The 16,836-nt window shown below is 53.7% G+C and overlaps 1 protein-coding gene across 2 annotated transcripts in view; it reads left to right on the top strand.

Moving 5' to 3' along the window:
* Positions 1-16,405, top strand: part of SCAP (SREBF chaperone) — a 56,988-nt gene extending 40,583 nt beyond the window's left edge. For both annotated transcript variants that reach the window (XM_049777314.1, XM_049777313.1), the window contains 21 exons: positions 865-994; positions 3,899-4,056; positions 4,733-4,953; positions 5,121-5,226; positions 6,196-6,368; positions 6,715-6,841; positions 8,905-9,017; positions 9,979-10,073; positions 11,192-11,290; positions 11,391-11,609; positions 12,361-12,737; positions 13,139-13,327; positions 13,429-13,630; positions 13,717-13,832; positions 13,922-14,444; positions 14,528-14,613; positions 15,078-15,160; positions 15,272-15,429; positions 15,529-15,609; positions 15,734-15,940; positions 16,039-16,405. In XM_049777314.1, coding sequence (XP_049633271.1) covers positions 865-994; positions 3,899-4,056; positions 4,733-4,953; positions 5,121-5,226; positions 6,196-6,368; positions 6,715-6,841; positions 8,905-9,017; positions 9,979-10,073; positions 11,192-11,290; positions 11,391-11,609; positions 12,361-12,737; positions 13,139-13,327; positions 13,429-13,630; positions 13,717-13,832; positions 13,922-14,444; positions 14,528-14,613; positions 15,078-15,160; positions 15,272-15,429; positions 15,529-15,609; positions 15,734-15,940; positions 16,039-16,284 — 3,709 coding nt within the window. In that variant the 3' untranslated portion in view covers positions 16,285-16,405. The remainder of the gene's footprint in view (positions 1-864; positions 995-3,898; positions 4,057-4,732; positions 4,954-5,120; positions 5,227-6,195; positions 6,369-6,714; positions 6,842-8,904; positions 9,018-9,978; positions 10,074-11,191; positions 11,291-11,390; positions 11,610-12,360; positions 12,738-13,138; positions 13,328-13,428; positions 13,631-13,716; positions 13,833-13,921; positions 14,445-14,527; positions 14,614-15,077; positions 15,161-15,271; positions 15,430-15,528; positions 15,610-15,733; positions 15,941-16,038) is intronic.
* Positions 16,406-16,836: the final 431 nt, after the last annotated feature.

Raw genomic sequence — 16,836 nt, 5'->3', positions numbered from 1 at the left:
GTTTGCTAAACCATTATGAGACCAGGACTGAGGCTCCATGGTAGGGCTCTTAACTTGAATGTGTGAGAGGCCCTGGGTTCAGTTCTTGGTACTGTGGGATCAAACAGAAAACATGAAACCAAGGTAGAAGAAGTTGTTTTATGGTTCCTGTGTGAAAATAAAAGACCAGAGAAGCTACACTATTTGAACCGTTGATAACCTTTGATAAACATTGGTAAGTAGGTTAGTTTATGTAACAAATCAATGAACGAAGACAAAGGAGAACAAGCTGAATTGAGATCCTTCTGGATTTCCACGCTCTATTTATTTTGTTTTTGTTGGTGCCAAGGCTCAAACCCTGGTCTCTGGGTGCAAGGAATGGATTTTGCTGCTGTGCCATATCATTGACTTACAACTAATTTGAGACATGGCCTCTCTTGTGTTTGTGCATCTTGCCTATTAAATTAAAAAATACTCACCTTGCATATTAGGGTATTTTTGTTTGTTTATTGTTTTTTGGGCTACACCCAGCGGTGCTCAGGAGTTAATCCTGGCTCTGTGCTCAGAAATCTTTGCTGGCAGGCTTGGGGGACCATATGGGATGCTGGGGATCGAACTGGGGTTCGTCTGAGGTTCTGGGATTGGCCGTGTGCTATTACTCTGGCCTCACCTTGTGTATTTTACAAATTGAAGACTTGTAAACTTTTTGTGATTGATAATGAGTTTGACGTTCTGACCTAGCTGGCCTCTGAGTGACTGTTCGGTTTGTGCTTCTGCATCTTCTGAGCAGGGTGAAGTGAGAGGGGTCACAGTGGTTGGGAGCTGCTGTTGCCTTAGCACTGACTGTCCCCACAGGTCCTAACTCTTCCTTTCCATTCATTCCAGCTACCCGCTGCTGAAACTCCCCTTACCGGGAACAGGTCCTGTGGAGTTCACCACGCCTGTGAAGGATTACTCGCCCCCGCCAGCGGCTGCTGACCACAGACCAGGAGAGCCCAGCGAGCAGCCTGAGTGGGTGAGTGAGCGGCCCCTGCACAAGGCCCGAGTCATCAGGGTGGCCTGAGACAGGGACTCTGAAAGAGAGCGGTTAGCTTCCCACTGGTGCTCAGAATATTGAGTTACACATGATGAGTAATCTCTCATGCCTTCTAGGAGCAGCTGCAGACAGGAGCCAGGAGTAGGTGTGTGATAACTCACTCCTTAAATGGGATGATCCCACTAAATCTGGTTCTCCAGAGACTGTGCTGGTTGCCATTTCCGTTCTGCTCTCATCCCTACTCTCATTCCCTTATTTTTGGGCACCATTTTAAAAGGCCACTTTGTTGTATTAAATAATTAACGATGGGGCTGGATGGAAGTGGATGGCATCCCAGGCCACGTGGCTTCGCAACCCCCATCCAGCCGGCGGGTTTCAGGCCCAGGTGAACGGCGTAATCAAGACTCACTTACAGGCAGGCATTAGGAAGCATCATCTTTATTCATGCCCTGACCACCACAGGTGTGTGGCCTATCTTATAACCTTTCAAGCATTCGGCCATTCTTAGCCCTGCATCTTATAATTCAGCCATCTTCCTTTGGCCTCCATCCTGGTCAAAGACCAAAAGAGGCAAAGAACCTAAAGCCAGCGAGCGCAGCAGGGCAGAGAAAGCCCTAATCCCCTGGCTCCAGGGTTTATCTACCTATTTCAAGACCCCTCCCAGGAATGGGCCGGGTCTTGCAGGTAAGGTCACACCTAATATCCGGTTCCCAAGACCCCTCCCAGAAATGGGTGGGTCTTAGGTAGCTACACGTAAATCCAGGGTGGAGTAACATTTCCCCCTTTTCTGAAATAAATCCATCGCCATCCAGCCCCATCCTTAATTATTTAATACAACACATTTGTCTTAGGGTCTATTACTGAGCGAACCCAAACTACAAGAGTGAATGAAGGTGTTAGGCCAATGACTTTGAACAGTCCATCAGAAGAGAACCTTGACGCTCAGAAGAGGAACGATGAGGGTGTTTATGTTGGATGATGAATTTCAGAGTCTCTCTCTCTCTTTTTTTTTTTTTTGTTTTTTTTTTGGGGGGCCATACCTGCCGTTGCTCAGGGGTTACTCCTGGCTGTCTGCTCAGAAATAGCTCTTGGCAGGCACAGGGGACCATATGGGACACCGGGATTCGAACCAACCACCTTTGGTCCTGGATCGGCTGCTTGCAAGGCAAACGCCGCTGTGCTATCTCTCCGGGCCCGAATTTCAGAGTCTCTTGTTGAATGATTGGACCAAGATCCCAAAGAGTTGGAAAAACTATAGATTTATTACTTGGAACAGTCCTGGAAGTCAGGGGGTGGTCAGGAGCTGCTAGCAGAGTGTACCCTGTGGCTTAACAGCAGAGCCATGAAACAGATAGGCAAAAGGTCAGAGGAGATAGAGGTTGAAGCCGAAGGGGTTTTATATGCTTATAAAAATCTTGTGGATCCTATCCTCTCCCCTAAAAATGATGGCGATAAAAATGTTTTGTTTTGTTTTGTTTTGTTTTGGGGCCATACCCAGCAGCATTCAGGGGTTACTCCTGGCTCTGCACTCAAAAATTATTCTGGGCAGACTTGGGGAAGGGCATATGAGACGCCAGGGATTGAACCCCATGTGCAAGGCAAACACTTTACCTGCTGTGCTATTGCTTCATCCCCCAAATATCTCTATTTTGAGGAAGGAATTTGAATAAATGTAGGTAGTTAAGTACTCGGGAAACTCCTAGATCTAACCTTATGTCCCTTAAGCTCGGAATAAGTTCTCTCGGGGCCAGGGACCTAGTACAGTGGGTAGGGCATTTGCCTTGCACACGACTGTACTAGGTTTGATCCTTCATATTGAAATGGTGGAACTAGGGGCCGGAGAGATAGCATGGAGGTAAGGCATTTGCCTTTCATGCAGAAGGTCATCGGTTCAAATCCCGGCGTCCCATATGGTCCCCTGTGCCTGCCAGGAGCAATTTCTGAGCATGGAGCCAGGAATAACCCCTGAGCACTGCCGGGTGGACCCAAAAACCAAAAAAAAAAAAAAAAAAAAAAAAAAGAAATGGTGGAACTAATTGTCCTCGGTGGGGAGGGTGCTGGACGTGGACTGGGGGCCCAAGGTGCCATCAGCTTGAGCTTTTTGAGGGTTTCATTGCACAGACTCTTGAGCGGTTAGCGATGAGACTGGGGATGTGAGAAGGTAGAGAGCAGAAGGGAGATGTAAAATATATCATGTTGTGAAATCACCCCCACACTGTGTATCTCCAACCCCAGGCAGATGGTCTGAAGCAGGTAGGGTAGCCGTGAAGAATTAGTAAACCAAGCGAGTCAGGAGAGAGTCATGGAGTCAGTGGCTGCTTCTTCATGGTCTCTTTGCACTAAGCCAAACTTGGACTTCTTTATTCTTCCAGTACAAAATTTGCCAGGTGGGGGGAGGACAGAGTGAGGGACAAAAATACCTATCTAGGTAGAGATTTACATATCAAAGCGATAGGTTTCAAGGAGAGAGGAAATTGGGGGAACGCCTTTGTTTTGGGCTAATGGCTGGGTGTCATCGTAGCGGAAGATATACAGTCTTAGCTTGTGGCCAGTGAACAAGCCTGGGCAGGGACTGTCCCACCATCCCGCTGTCCCTGCCTGCTATACTTACTAGAATGGAGGATAGCCCCTGGAGGTGGCCTTCCCTGTAATACTTTGTTTTTGGGTAGGTCGTCCCTGACTTGAGTCAGCGAGGTGGTGACATCTGAGCTAGTCTGAAGGCCGGAGGCAGCTGGATCTCCTGGAAGCTTTCTGTGGGGCAGGAGTGCGGAGCCCTCACTAGGACCCACTCTCCTAGATGTGTACACGCAGGTTGATAAGAGGACTCCTGTTTCTCCCCCGTGCCAGGCTAACTTCTCTCTCTCCTGACCCCTTTTTTGGCAGTACGTGGGCGCTCCGGTGGCCTATATTCAGCAGATATTTGTGAAGTCCTCAGTGTCTCCCTGGCACAAGAACTTGCTGGCAGTGGATGTGTTCCGCTCGCCTCTGTCCCGGGCCTTTCAGCTGGTAGAGGAGATCCGGAACCACATGCTGAGAGACAGGTATCCCTCTTGGGTTTCCCACCTTTCCCACCTTCCTGCCACTTTCCTTCCCAGAATGAGGCAGGGCAGCCTCTGTGGAGCTTCAATAAGGCCACCAGCTCAGAGAAGGGGATTAGCCCTTGCCGTCCTCAGCATTCTTGTGAGCACAACCCACCCCGGGCTTTACAGATCACACTGACGTGGGTGGGTCTCAGTGTTCGTATCCACAGGGCTGGCCCTCTGGGGGATTGGCCAAGAACCACCTGCTGCCTTAGCTGGCTTCCTGCCTGGCCCCTTGAGATGGAGATGCAGATGGGATGGTGAGCTTTTCTGCAGAAAATCTCAGGCCCAGCTGTCACTGCCCTCAGCCCCAGTGGTTCTCTGGAGGATACGGGCTTTGCACACTACTTCGCTCCAGCTTTTAGTTAGTTTAGGCTTTGCCAAGAACTTTGGTAGAAGAAATGACCCCCTTAAGTATCACCTTGCCTCTCTGCCCCACTGAGTTAGCCAAAGTGTGAGTGAGTGAGTGGCATGCGCTGCTCAGAACTGCCTGTCTCCTCCGAGGTGGTCGGCCTTTGTGTCCTGAGGCCCTCTGGAGGCCAGCCAGCCCTTCTTCATTCAGCCCGCACTCCAGCAGTGTCCAGAGCAGCCCTGTGCAGCCAGATATGGCAGGTGCCTTGTCTTGTCTCCTATGCAGTGCTGGGAGCAGGAGCCTAGAGGAAGTGTGCCTTCAGGTCACAGACTTGCTGCCAGGCCTCAGAAAGTTCCGGAACCTTCTCCCTGAGCATGGCTGCCTGCTACTGTCCCCTGGGAACTTCTGGCAGAATGATCGTGAACGCTTCCACGCTGACCCGGACATCATCAGGACCATCCACCAACATGAGCCCAAAACCTTGCAGACTTCGGCAACACTCAAAGGTGCCCAGGAACTTTCAAGGGTTCCCTTTGGTCACCATTGTCTCCTTGGACAATGCTCTAGAGTGGGATTAGGGCTTGTTTCCAGCAGAGTGGATAGAAGGTTTGTGGGGTCCTGGCTTCATCTACTTGACTGTCCTTCCCTCAATAACTGTGAGTTCTTCCTGCAGAGCTGCTGTTTGGCGTTCCTGGAAAGTACAGCGGGCTAAACCTCTACACGAGGAAGAGGATGGTCTCCTACACCATCACTCTGGTCTTCCAGCGCTATAATGCCAAGTAAGGACCACCACACCATGATTTGCACTCCTTACGGTCCTTGAGAGGGCCTTGTCCCAGTGAGAGTGTCCAGACTGGCACTGGAGTGACAGTACAGCGTGTAGGGAAGACACTTCCACAAGGTTGGACTGGGTTTGATCCCTAGCATCCCATATGGTCCCCAGACACTGCCAGGAGTCATTCCTAAGTGTAAAGCCAGGAGTCATTCCTGAGTAGTGCTAGGTGTGGCCCCCAAACAAACAAACAAACAAAAAATGTCTAGATTGTCGTACCAGCACCACCACACTGGAACTTGCAGTTTGAAATGTTGACTTCCTTGATGACAGAAAGAAAGTACAGGCTTAAGATACTTGCCCTGCATATATCAACCCCAATACATGTGGTGTCTTGAGCACTACCAGAGATGTTCCCTGAGCACAGAAACACAAGTAAGTCCTGAGCGCTTCTGGTTTGGCCTAAGTATGCCTTCCCACACCATGCACATAAACAAAGGAGAGTTACTCCTTTCAGACTGAAGGATGCTGCTGCTCTTCTCAGCAAAGACCTGATAGCTGGTTAAGAGCTCACCCAGGTGCCAGGGACTTGACTTCCAGGACTCTCTGTATGCAAAGTCTGGGTCTGATCCCTGGCATCACATGGTTGCCAAAGTATTGCTGGGGTCTGGAATAGAAACAAATTAGAAAAGGGTGAAGAAATTGAGCAGCATGCTGATAGGGGTCCTCAGCAGGTTACCAGGAGCCTGGGAGTTCTTGAGTGACACTGCACAGACTCAGCCAGGGTGCAGGCCCTCCCATCTCCCCTCTCAGCTGTTCAGACTTCTGCACCCAGTAGAAGTGAGTGCTCAGGCAAAGCACTCAAAGTCTTCCTCTCAACACAGAGGAAGACGGGAAGCCCTTGATGTGCCCTCCTTCCAGGAACTGTCTCTGGACTGAGAGGGACAGCGCATCTCCCTCTTCCATCTGTAACCAGGTTCCTGGACAGTTTGCGGGCCCGCCTGATGCTTCTGCACCCCAGCCCCAACTGCAGCCTTCGGGCCGAGAGCCTGGTCCATGTGCACTTCAAGGAGGAGATTGGCATCGCCGAGCTCATTCCCCTCGTGACCACCTACATCATCTTGTTCGCCTACATCTATTTCTCCACGCGTAGGTCCATGGTGGGGCTGGGCTGATCTCCTGTCGCCTGCCTCAGGGACTTCTCCAGGCACAGATGTGGGTTGTGCCTGCTGCCCACAAGAGCCAGAGTCCTTGGCCAAGTCTCGGGGTTGGGTAGATCCATGGTTCCTCTTGCTTTTTAGGAAAAGAATTTTTCTGGCTTGGGTTTCCCCCCATAATAGGCTGTTTCCTTCCAGGGAAGGCGATAGGACTATACTTTGAGTGAAAACAAGGGTTTCCCCTTACTTTGCTCCTAGGACCTCTGTTTAGGGGGCCTGTTTGTATCAAGGCCTTTCTGGGGGAGATACTGCCCTGAGGTACCCTCTCTGCCTTGCAGGTAAGATTGACATGGTCAAGTCCAAGTGGGGACTCGCTCTGGCTGCCGTGGTCACAGTGCTCAGCTCGCTGCTCATGTCTGTGGGTCTCTGCACTCTCTTCGGCCTGACGCCCACCCTCAACGGCGGGTAGGTGCCACAGGTTCACTGGGCCACAGTCTGGGCCCTCGGGGCCACAGAACATAGTGTGCTTTGACACTTGGCCTAACCTGGATGCTTGCTGTGACTCTGTCTTCATATTATGATTTCAACATTTCAGAGGTAGCGTTTCTCTGTGTGTGTGTGTGTGTGTGTGTGTGTGTGTGTTTGTATTAATATTTATGTAGTAATACATATGTATAGTACTGTGTTTTCTTATGTGGGGTCCACTTGCATGTGTATATGTTAATATGTGATACATATGTACTTGTAATGTGTATATTATACATAAATAGGCTTTTTGTGGCTTAACCACAGATGATTTGTGAAGTAGAAAAATAAACCTTCCTTAAATCTTTACTATTAAAATATTTGAATGCTCAGTAAAACAAGTCATTTTAGAATGAGCCTTTTAAAAGATCTAAGTTCTTTGATTTAATTTGGGTGTGGGGGGGACTACACCTGGTAGTTACTCTGGCTCTGCACCCAAGAGTCACTCCTGGCAGTGCTTAGGGATCTTACAGGTTGGCCACAAGCAAGGCAAATACCCAGCCCACTGTCCCATCACTCCAATCCCAAGCCCTAAGCCCTTTAAAAGACTTTCCACCTTTTCAGCTGGCTTTCCCTTGCCCTTCCTCTCTGAATGTTCCTTCCTTGTATTTTCGTAGCCCTGGCTCAGCCCTGCCTGCTAAGGGTCACTGCCAGCTGGCCTTTTGGGCTCATGAAAGAGACTAAAGCTTTTGTGTCCTGTTTGTTCCTTTTCTTTTGGGCCAGGTAGAGGTTGGCAGTAAGGGGCTTCCCAAGCAGTACTGAGTTCCAGGTTCTCACTGATTCTCGATTGGCCAGGTTAACAGGTTAAAGTAAGGGCCAACGGATGGCGTCCTGTCGGACCCAGCAGTGGCAAGGCTTATGCAGGTCGTCCCAGCAGTGCTTGGGGACCTCCAACTCTGCTCCTGCTTCAGAACCATGAAGCACTAGGGATCTGACAGGCACACACTTGGCTAACTTTTCTACTATCTCCTTGTCTCTTACTTTGTTTCCTTGTTCCTAGCTTAGCTGCTTCCTTTCCTAAACCTATGATGTTCTCCCCAGACCCCCTCAGAGCCCTCCCCTTCCTACACTTGCCAGATGCTTCACTGGTGAACCTTCTCTCAGAGTCCTTGCTAGAGCCAGAAGGCCATGAGAGGAGGATGGTTTGCTTTAGAAATCGCTGTTCCTGGGACTGGAGCATTTGCCTGGTGTAGGGCATTTGCCTAGCACATGGCCAACCCTGGATGGACTTGGGTTCGATCCCTGACATCCCATGATCCCTCAAGCCTGCCAGGAGCGATTTCTGAGCACAGAGCCAGGAATAACCCCTGAGCGCTGCTGGGTGTGACCCAAAAAGCAAAAAAAGTGCTGTTCCTAGGGCCAGAGCAATAGCACAGTGGGTAGGGTGTTTGCCTTGCATGTGGTTGAGTCAGGTTCAATCCCCGGCATCCCTTAGGGTTCCCCCAAACTGCCAGGAGCAATTTCTGAATGCAGAACCAGGAGTTGCAGAACCTGAGTGTTGCTCGGTGTGGACCCATCAAAAAATAAATAAATAAAACACCAAAGAAATAGCTATTCCTGTCTCTCACTCTCTCCTATCAAATCTGATGGCTCACCATGACATGGGGCTGCCATCTTCATATGGAGAGTCCACTGTGCTGGTGAGTAGGAATAGTGCAGAGTTGGCAAAAACTTCTGAGCGCTGGTCAGATGGAAGAGGCCTGTAGGATGCTGACGAGAAGGTAGTGCTCTGCTCTGTGCATTGGGAGTTCACCAGTGGGGAACGTCTGGTCTTCCTCGTACCTAGACCAGACGCCAGAAAAATAGTATAGCAGGTAGGACTGCTTGCACATGGCTAATCCGGGTTCAGTCCCTGGCACCCTATCCTCAAGTACTTTTAGAACTGATTCCTGAGCACCACCCAGTGTGGCCTAAAAACCTAGTGGCCAGACTTTGAGAACCAGCTGTGTGTTGTGGATCCTTTTCAGCACTGTCGTCTTCACCTTCTTTCTCTCTGTTCCTAGTGAGATTTTCCCCTACCTTGTGGTAGTTATTGGGTTGGAGAACGTGTTGGTGCTCACCAAGTCAGTTGTCTCGACCCCAGTGGACCTTGAAGTGAAACTACGCATCGCCCAAGGTAGTGTGTGTGTGTGTGTGTGTGTGTGTGTGTGTGTTTAAATGACAGCACATGCTCTGAGGATTGCCCTTGGTGCTGATGTGTGTGTCCAAAAGACCAGAAACCATCCAGCCTGGTATTTGGTGTCTTCTCCTCCCTGGCCCCACACCCTAGGCCTCCTGTGGCCTTGGTGGCTATAACTGGATATGGAGGAAGCAAGGTAATGAGCCTCCTTAGTCCTAGAAGTCAGATTCTTGCATTTCCTCATCCTCTTGCATTTCCTCATCCTCTACTGTGTCTGGGAATGTTGGGGCTGGAGCTGGCCACTCATGCATTCCAAACTTTTATGAGCTTCTGGGCAGCCAGGCCCCACACTAGATGCCAGGAAATGGCCCTCCTACACCAGGCACTCATGCCTTATGTGTTGACACATAAGATGTGTCAGATGACCATCTGGGCCTAGGAACTGGGGCTGGGGCAGGACTTAGGAAAGAGACAGTGTTCTCTTGGTTGGTTTGATGGGTTTGTGGCCATACCTGGCAGTGCTATGGAGTTACTCCTTGCTCTGTGCTCAGGAATTATTCTGGTGGTCTCGAGGATGCCAGGGATCAAACCTAGGTCAGCCTCATGTAAGGCACACACACTACCTGATGCACAGTCACTCTGGCCCCCACAGCAGCCCGTTGTCCCTCTGGCCGTTGTACCAGATCACAGGCAGGCACTCAGCAGGAATAGTGCTTGGCCCTTTCAACTTTGACCATTTCAGCCTGGTTTCTGATGGGAACTTCCCCCAAAATCCTGCTGGCTGCCTTTTCCTTGTAAGGCAGCTCAATGGATCCCAGACATTGCTGCGTCTTGAGGGCCAGGCACTAGAGGACTGCCTCAGAAGGTGGGGTCCCTTCCTCCATAGCCAGCCCCTGGAGACCACAGGAGCGTGCAGCTCTGTAGCAGACAGCTCAGGTATTGGCCCTGTTCTCCGCAGGTTTGAGTAGTGAGAGCTGGTCCATCATGAAGAACATGGCCACAGAGCTGGGAATCATACTAATCGGTTACTTCACCCTGGTACCCGCCATCCAGGTAAGGGTTGGGGCCTGCAGATTGCACAAGTGTGGAGCCAAGTGCTTAGGCCCCAGCAGTTCAGTCACTGAGTTAGCATTGAGTGTGTTAGGGACCAACTGGGAGCTGTGGCTTGAAGGAAACCATGGGCCACAGGCTTTTCTTCCACTTCAGCCTAGAGACGTGAGAACTGACAACTTCTGAGCCCCTAAGCGCCATCCAATTATTGTAGCTCACAGGTTGAGACTAGGATGTCTGAGGTCTTGTACCTAATCAGGAGGGAGAAACTAAAATCTGAAACAGTTCCATCTATTAAAAGAACTCATCTTGGGGCCGGGCGGTGGCGCTGGAGGTAAGGTGCCTGCCTTGCCTGCGCTAGCCTAGGACGGACCGCGGTGCGATCCCCCGGCATCCCATATGGTCCCCCCAAGAAGCCAGGAGCAACTTCTGAGCGCATAGCCAGGAGTAACCCCTGAGCGTCACAGGGTGTGGCCCAAAAACCAAAAAAAAAAAAAAAACTCATCTTTTATTTATTTGTTTGTTTGTTTTTGGTTTTTGGGCCACACCCGGTAGTGCTCAGGGGTTACTCCTGGCTATCTGCTCAGAAATAGCTCCTGGCAGGCACGGGGGACCATATGGGACGCCGGGATTCGAACCAACCACCTTAAGTTCTAGATCGGCTGGTTGCTTGCAAGGCAAACACTGCTGTGCTATTTCTCTGGCCCCAGTACTCATCTTTTTCAAGTTTAGGGACTGAGTTTCTTCTTCCTCTTTTTCTTCATCAGTCCTATGGTCACTGGTCAGAAGAGTTTTTGACAGCTCCAAAGGGAGCAGGGCCAGAGGATCAGAGGATCGGGACCTCTTTTCCGGAGGCTCCGGGTTGGGGAGAAAGTCCACCTTCAGCCTTGGGGTGTGTTGTGGTGGGTAGTGCATATGGGGGAAGGGAGTGGTTGTCTCTGCTGCCCTCTGGTGGGGAGAGAAGGAAACGCCCCTCTTCATCTGCTATGCTCAAATCCAGACATCACCAACTGTTGTGTCCAACCTGTGGTGGACACACAACCTGTGGGTGGTGAGGACAGGCTGCAGGTGGGGAGCAGCTCCTCAAGGTCATGGTGTCCCCTCATCTGCTCTGATTCTAGGAGTTCTGTCTCTTTGCTGTTGTGGGCTTGGTGTCTGACTTCTTCCTCCAGATGCTATTTTTCACCACAGTTCTGTCCATTGACATCCGCCGCATGGAGGTAGGAAGGGGCTAAACTCTGCTATGTAACCCTCTGTGAGCAGCCTTCCGGACAAAAGCACTGACTGTGGCGTGTCCGCGCACCCCCCCACCCCCCCCAGCTCGCAGACCTGAACAAGCGGTTGCCACCCGAGGCCTGCCTGCCTCCAACTAAGCCAGTGGGGCGGCCAGTGCGCTTTGAGAGACAGCTGGCCGTGCGGCCCTCCACACCCCACACCATCACACTACAGCCATCTTCCTTCCGAAACCTGAGGCTCCCCAAGAGGCTGCGTGTCATCTACTTCTTGGCCCGCACGCGCCTGGCCCAGCGTCTCATCATGGTATTGCACACCCCTGCCCTACTCTGCCCTCACAGAACCACGCTGTTGTTCCCTTGTAAATTCTGTATTTTGCCTTGGTGGGATTTTGGGAGTGGGGAGCTTGAGGTGGGGGCACAGTGTTCTGTGGGCCCTTGAAGCCTGACTCAGAGAGGCCACCCAGTGGCTCTTCCCTGCCTAGACCCTAGTGTTTGAGAGGCAGTAAGACTTTCTTAGGGATGCCAGTGAAGGAGTGGGACTCCCCAAGTAGCCTGGACAGGGGCTTTCCCACTTCCCCAGGTGTGCTTGGCTGCTATGCAGCGTGCAAGCACCAGAAAGCACCAGGCTGAAGGGCTTACAGGCAGGGCAGAGGGGTGAGGAGAAGGACCTCCTCCCTCACCACAGAGCCCCCACCACGGAATTGGAGGGCGAGAGGACTGAGGCCAGGGACCTTGGGGCTTCCCTTGAACAGGCAGCTGTGCTCTGGTCCATGCTCACCATGCCACTGGTGGCAGCTTTGCCACCCATCTGGGATGAGGCCTGGGGCAGAAAGGTGCTTGGTTAGATCCAAACAGTGCAAGTGTGGATGTTCAGGTCAAGAGTCCCCTTCCAACCACAGAAAGGGAGATGGGTCCCTCCTTCATTGATCGTTGGCCCCCAGGAAAGGGGAAGGACTTCAGAATGCAGAAAGGAAGGACAGACTTGGAGCCCTGAGGGCTAGGGTTGCTGGGGCAAGGAGTTTTAAGACCCCACTGAGTTCCTGGTGCCCCTGCAGGCTGGCACCGTGGTTTGGATCGGCATCCTCGTTTACACAGACCCAGCCGGGCTGCGTACCTACCTCGCTGCCCAAGTGACGGAACAGAGCCCACTGGGGGACACCGCCCTGGCTCCTGTGCCGGTGCCTGGTGGTGTGCTGCCCGCTGGCCCCCCGGCCCCTGCCTTCTCCATCTTCCCACCGGAAGCCCCTAAGATACCTGAGAACAAGACAATGCCAGGGGAGCTGCCAGAGCCTGGGGGACCAGCAGAAAGTGTCCACGACAGCCCAGTCCCCGAGGTGACCTGGGGACTGGAGGATGAGGAACTTTGGAGGAAACTGTCCTTTCGCCATTGGCCGACACTCTTCAGCTACTACAATATCACACTGGCCAAGAGGTGAGTTGGGCAGGACTGGCACCACACTTAGTGTCTGTTGGTGCCTGGCTCGTGCATCCCTTTTCCCTCAGTTGGGAGAACTGCTGGTTTGGATTCTGTGGCCCGTTTCCAAACCATTAAACACCCACTGGTGAGGCAGGAGCCAGGGTTCCAAGCAGCCGCTCCAGAGTGGGCCCTGGATTGTAAAGTTAGTCCAGGGTGTCTGCTGCCAGCTGCTCACATCTACCTGCTATGGGATGTGGCCTAGGCTGGGGCGATGGCTGTGGGCCGATGGGAGTGGACACTTGCCTCCTCGACCCCCATGCTGGGAAGATGGTCTGGGAATGGGGTGGGTTTTGGAGGCTAGAATGGGGCCTGAGCAGCAATGGAAGGTCATTCTGAGGCACCCCATCTGGTCCCAGGTACATCAGCCTCCTGCCTGTCATCCCTGTCACACTCCGCTTGAACCCCAGGGAGGCTCTGGAGGGGCGACACCCTCAGGACAGCCGCAGCTCCTGGTCCCCTATGGGACCCCAGGCTGGCGGGCTCTGGGAGGCCAGCCCTAAGGGCCCAGATGTGACACAGGTGCACAGAGACATCACCCTGTACAAGTAAGACCCGCAGGATGGGGGGTGGGGGTGGGTGGGGCGGGGCGGGGCTGGGGACAGGGCACATTCTCAACGCACCTCTCTTCCTACCTTGCCCTGCGCAGGGTGGCGGCTCTTGGCCTGGCTACGGGCATTGTTCTTGTGCTGCTGCTGCTCTGCCTCTACCGTGTGCTCTGTCCGCGCAACTACGGGCAGCCTGGAGGTGGGCCTGGCCGTCGGCGGCGCGGAGAACTGCCCTGTGACGACTACGGTTACACGCCCCCTGAGACAGAGATTGTGCCGCTACTGCTGCGCGGGCACCTCATGGTGAGCATCTTGAATTGCGCTGGGGCCCCGGCTGGCTGCCAGCAGTGCCTTACGCATACCCACACCCGACCATGCCGCCTCCACAGGACATTGAGTGTCTGGCGAGTGATGGCATGCTGCTGGTGAGCTGCTGCCTGGCTGGCCACGTCTGCGTGTGGGACGCTCAAACTGGGGACTGCCTCACCCGCATCCCACGCTCAGGGTAGGTGTGTGTGGGGGGGTGCCGCTTCCCTTCTTGCCCGTCCTCCACCCTGTGCCGGTCCTCGACACCTACGCTCTTTGGGTCCCCAGCAGGCAGCGTCGGGACAGTGGCGTTGGCAGCGTGTTCGAGGCTCAGGAGAACTGGGAACGGCTGTCAGATGGTGGGAAGGGAGGCCCGGAAGAACCCGGGGACAGCCCTCAACTGCGGCACCACTACCAGGACCCCGTTCCTTCTTCCCTCTTTGGGGACCAGCCAGACCTCACCTGCTTGATCGATACCAACTTCTCTGCGCAGCTGCAGCCCCCTGAGCCTGCCCAGCCGGAGCCCCGGCATCGGGCAGGCTGTGGCCGCACCCGGGACACCCCAGGCTACGACTTCAGCCGCCTGGTGCAGCGGGTGTACCAGGAAGAGGGGCTGGCTCCTGTGCACACCCCAACCCTGCGTCCCCCTTCGCCCGGACTCACCCCACTCCAAGCCTCTGAGGATGAGGGGGGCTCTTTTGAGAAGGGCTCCCTTCCCCTCACCTGGGCCCCCAGTGCAGATGGCTCCATCTGGAGCCTGGAGCTGCAGGGCAACCTCATCGTGTTGGGACGGAGCAGTGGCCGGCTTGAGGTGGGCAGAGGGGCAGTCTGGGTGCTGGGGGGAGGGGGCTGCCCCTCTGGCAGATGGCACTGCCTCATAGGCTGGGCTTACAGGTGTGGGATGCCATTGAGGGCATGATGCGCTGCAGCAGCGAAGAGGTCTCCTCGGGCATCACGGCCCTTGTCTTCCTGGACAGAAGGTGAGCCTGTCGGCACTCCCCTCTACTGCGGGACATGGCTTCCCTTCTTTCACAGAGAACAAGGTTGAAGCCCTTAGGATAGGGCCTGACAGATGTGATGAGTACTCAGGACCACACTCTTTGATTCTACATGAGGGATCAGCACATACTGCTCTCCTTGTTCCCCCTTCCCAGACTGAGTTTGTATAAGCCTGTCAGAACCCACACAGGTTGCTCGGTTGTGTTCAGTGAAGCTTCCTGATATACTTCATTCCTTCTGATACTGGACACTTTTCCCTCTGCAGGCCTCCGGGCTGGGGTGGGGGGTGGGGCGGTCCCCATCTTCATACTCTTTGGTGGGTCTAGACCCCCATCTCTGGTGTCTGTCCCTACATGCTTAGAGCAGAGCCCATGCAATGCCCACAGTGGTTGGCCCTGAGAGGGCTCTAAGGGGGAAATCACCTGGCAGTGCTCCTCTCTTCCAGGATTGTGGCTGCCCGGCTCAATGGCTCCCTCGACTTCTTCTCCTTGGAGACCCACACGGCCCTCAGCCCACTGCAGTTCCGAGGTCAGAGGGCCTGGGGAGGGAGGTGCCTGCAGACACTGGGTGAAGTCCAGGGGCTTCTGGCTTGCCAGGTGCTTTCAGAGACCCTTCAACCGACCGAGTGATTATTCCTAGGACGGGGGAATTCCCCCGCATCCTCCATGTACAGCAGTGGGGAAACAGTGGCCTGTCGCCTGACGCACACAGTGCCCTGTGCACACCAGAAGCCCATCACAGCCCTGAAGGCTGCTGCAGGGCGAGTTGTGACTGGAAGTCAAGACCACACCCTGAGGGTGAGTGTTGGGAACCGCTGGAGGGGACAGGCTGAGGTGACCTAAAGAGGATTTTGTGGCCATCGTATGATACGGGCACCCGTCCCGTCCGTTTCTCAGGTGTTCCGTCTAGAAGACTCGTGCTGCCTCTTCACCCTGCAGGGCCATTCTGGGGGCATCACCACTGTATATATAGACCAGGTAAGGGGCCCAGCAGGCATGGGGGTGTGTGGTCCAGGGAATTAGGCAGAGCGAAGACCCCCAACCCAAGGACATGGGCCATCCTGTCACCAGTGACCCTGCTACCTTCTGCCTATCCCTCCAGACCATGGTGCTGGCCAGTGGAGGACAGGACGGGGCCATCTGCCTCTGGGACGTGCTGACTGGCAGCCGGGTCAGCCACATGTTCGCACACCGTGGGGATGTCACTTCTCTCACCTGTACCACCTCCTGCGTCATCAGCAGCGGCCTGGATGACCTCATCAGCATCTGGGACCGCAGCACGGGCATCAAGCTCTACTCGATTCAGCAGGTCGATGCACGCACCCCCCCCAACATAAAATCACCCCAGCATTTTCCTAACTTGGGGTGGAGTTCAAGACACTAAACCCCCCTTCTCCTTGCCTCTAGGACCTGGGCTGTGGTGCAAGCTTGGGGGTCATCTCAGACAACTTGCTGGTGACTGGCGGCCAGGGTTGTGTCTCCTTTTGGGACCTGAACTATGGGGACCTGTTACAGACAGTCTACCTGGGGAAGAACAGTGAGGCCCAGCCCGCTCGCCAGATCCTGGTGCTGGACAACGCGGCCATCGTGTGCAACTTTGGCAGTGAACTCAGTCTGGTCTACGTGCCCTCTGTGCTGGAGAAGCTGGACTGAGGGGGAAGTCGTCTCCACCTCCTCCGCTGTGGGGCTGCTCTGCGGCCAATGCACTGGACTTCGGCTCGGGGAGTAGAGGCTTCTGTGAGCTGCCTTGTGACTGTAGTAAATTTTTTTTTTTTTGTAAAATCTTGTCTGTCAGTTCCTGTGTATCTTCACAGGGCTTTTCCTATGGGGAAGCCTTGCTCTCATCCCCTGAAGAAGGGTGGTCACAGGCCAAATCAGGCTAGGAACCTTTACCTTAGAGAGAGGAGGCCACTGCATTTGATTAGACCTTCTTCATTTAGCTTGAGCAGGAGATATACAGGGGAGGGAAAGCTCAGCAGTAAACCCTAGAGCAGTGATGGCTACCCATTTTGAGCCCAAGTGCCCAAACTGCCGCACAATGCCCGGTTCTCCCAATGGCCGGTCTGGCCCTGTTGCCAGGTGAGCTGCAAAGCAGACACCGGCACACGCCCCTTCCCGTGGGCCAGCTACAACTTCGCATACTATAGGTTCACCATCAAGGCCCTAGAGTATAGCCTCCAGCAATCTACAGCCCTCACATTCAAG

This window comes from Suncus etruscus, chromosome 7 (assembly GCF_024139225.1).
Source record: "Suncus etruscus isolate mSunEtr1 chromosome 7, mSunEtr1.pri.cur, whole genome shotgun sequence".
Classification (NCBI taxonomy): domain Eukaryota; kingdom Metazoa; phylum Chordata; class Mammalia; order Eulipotyphla; family Soricidae; genus Suncus; species Suncus etruscus.
The sequence above is the reverse complement of the archived record's forward strand: the minus strand, read 5'-3'. Positions and strand labels throughout refer to the sequence as shown.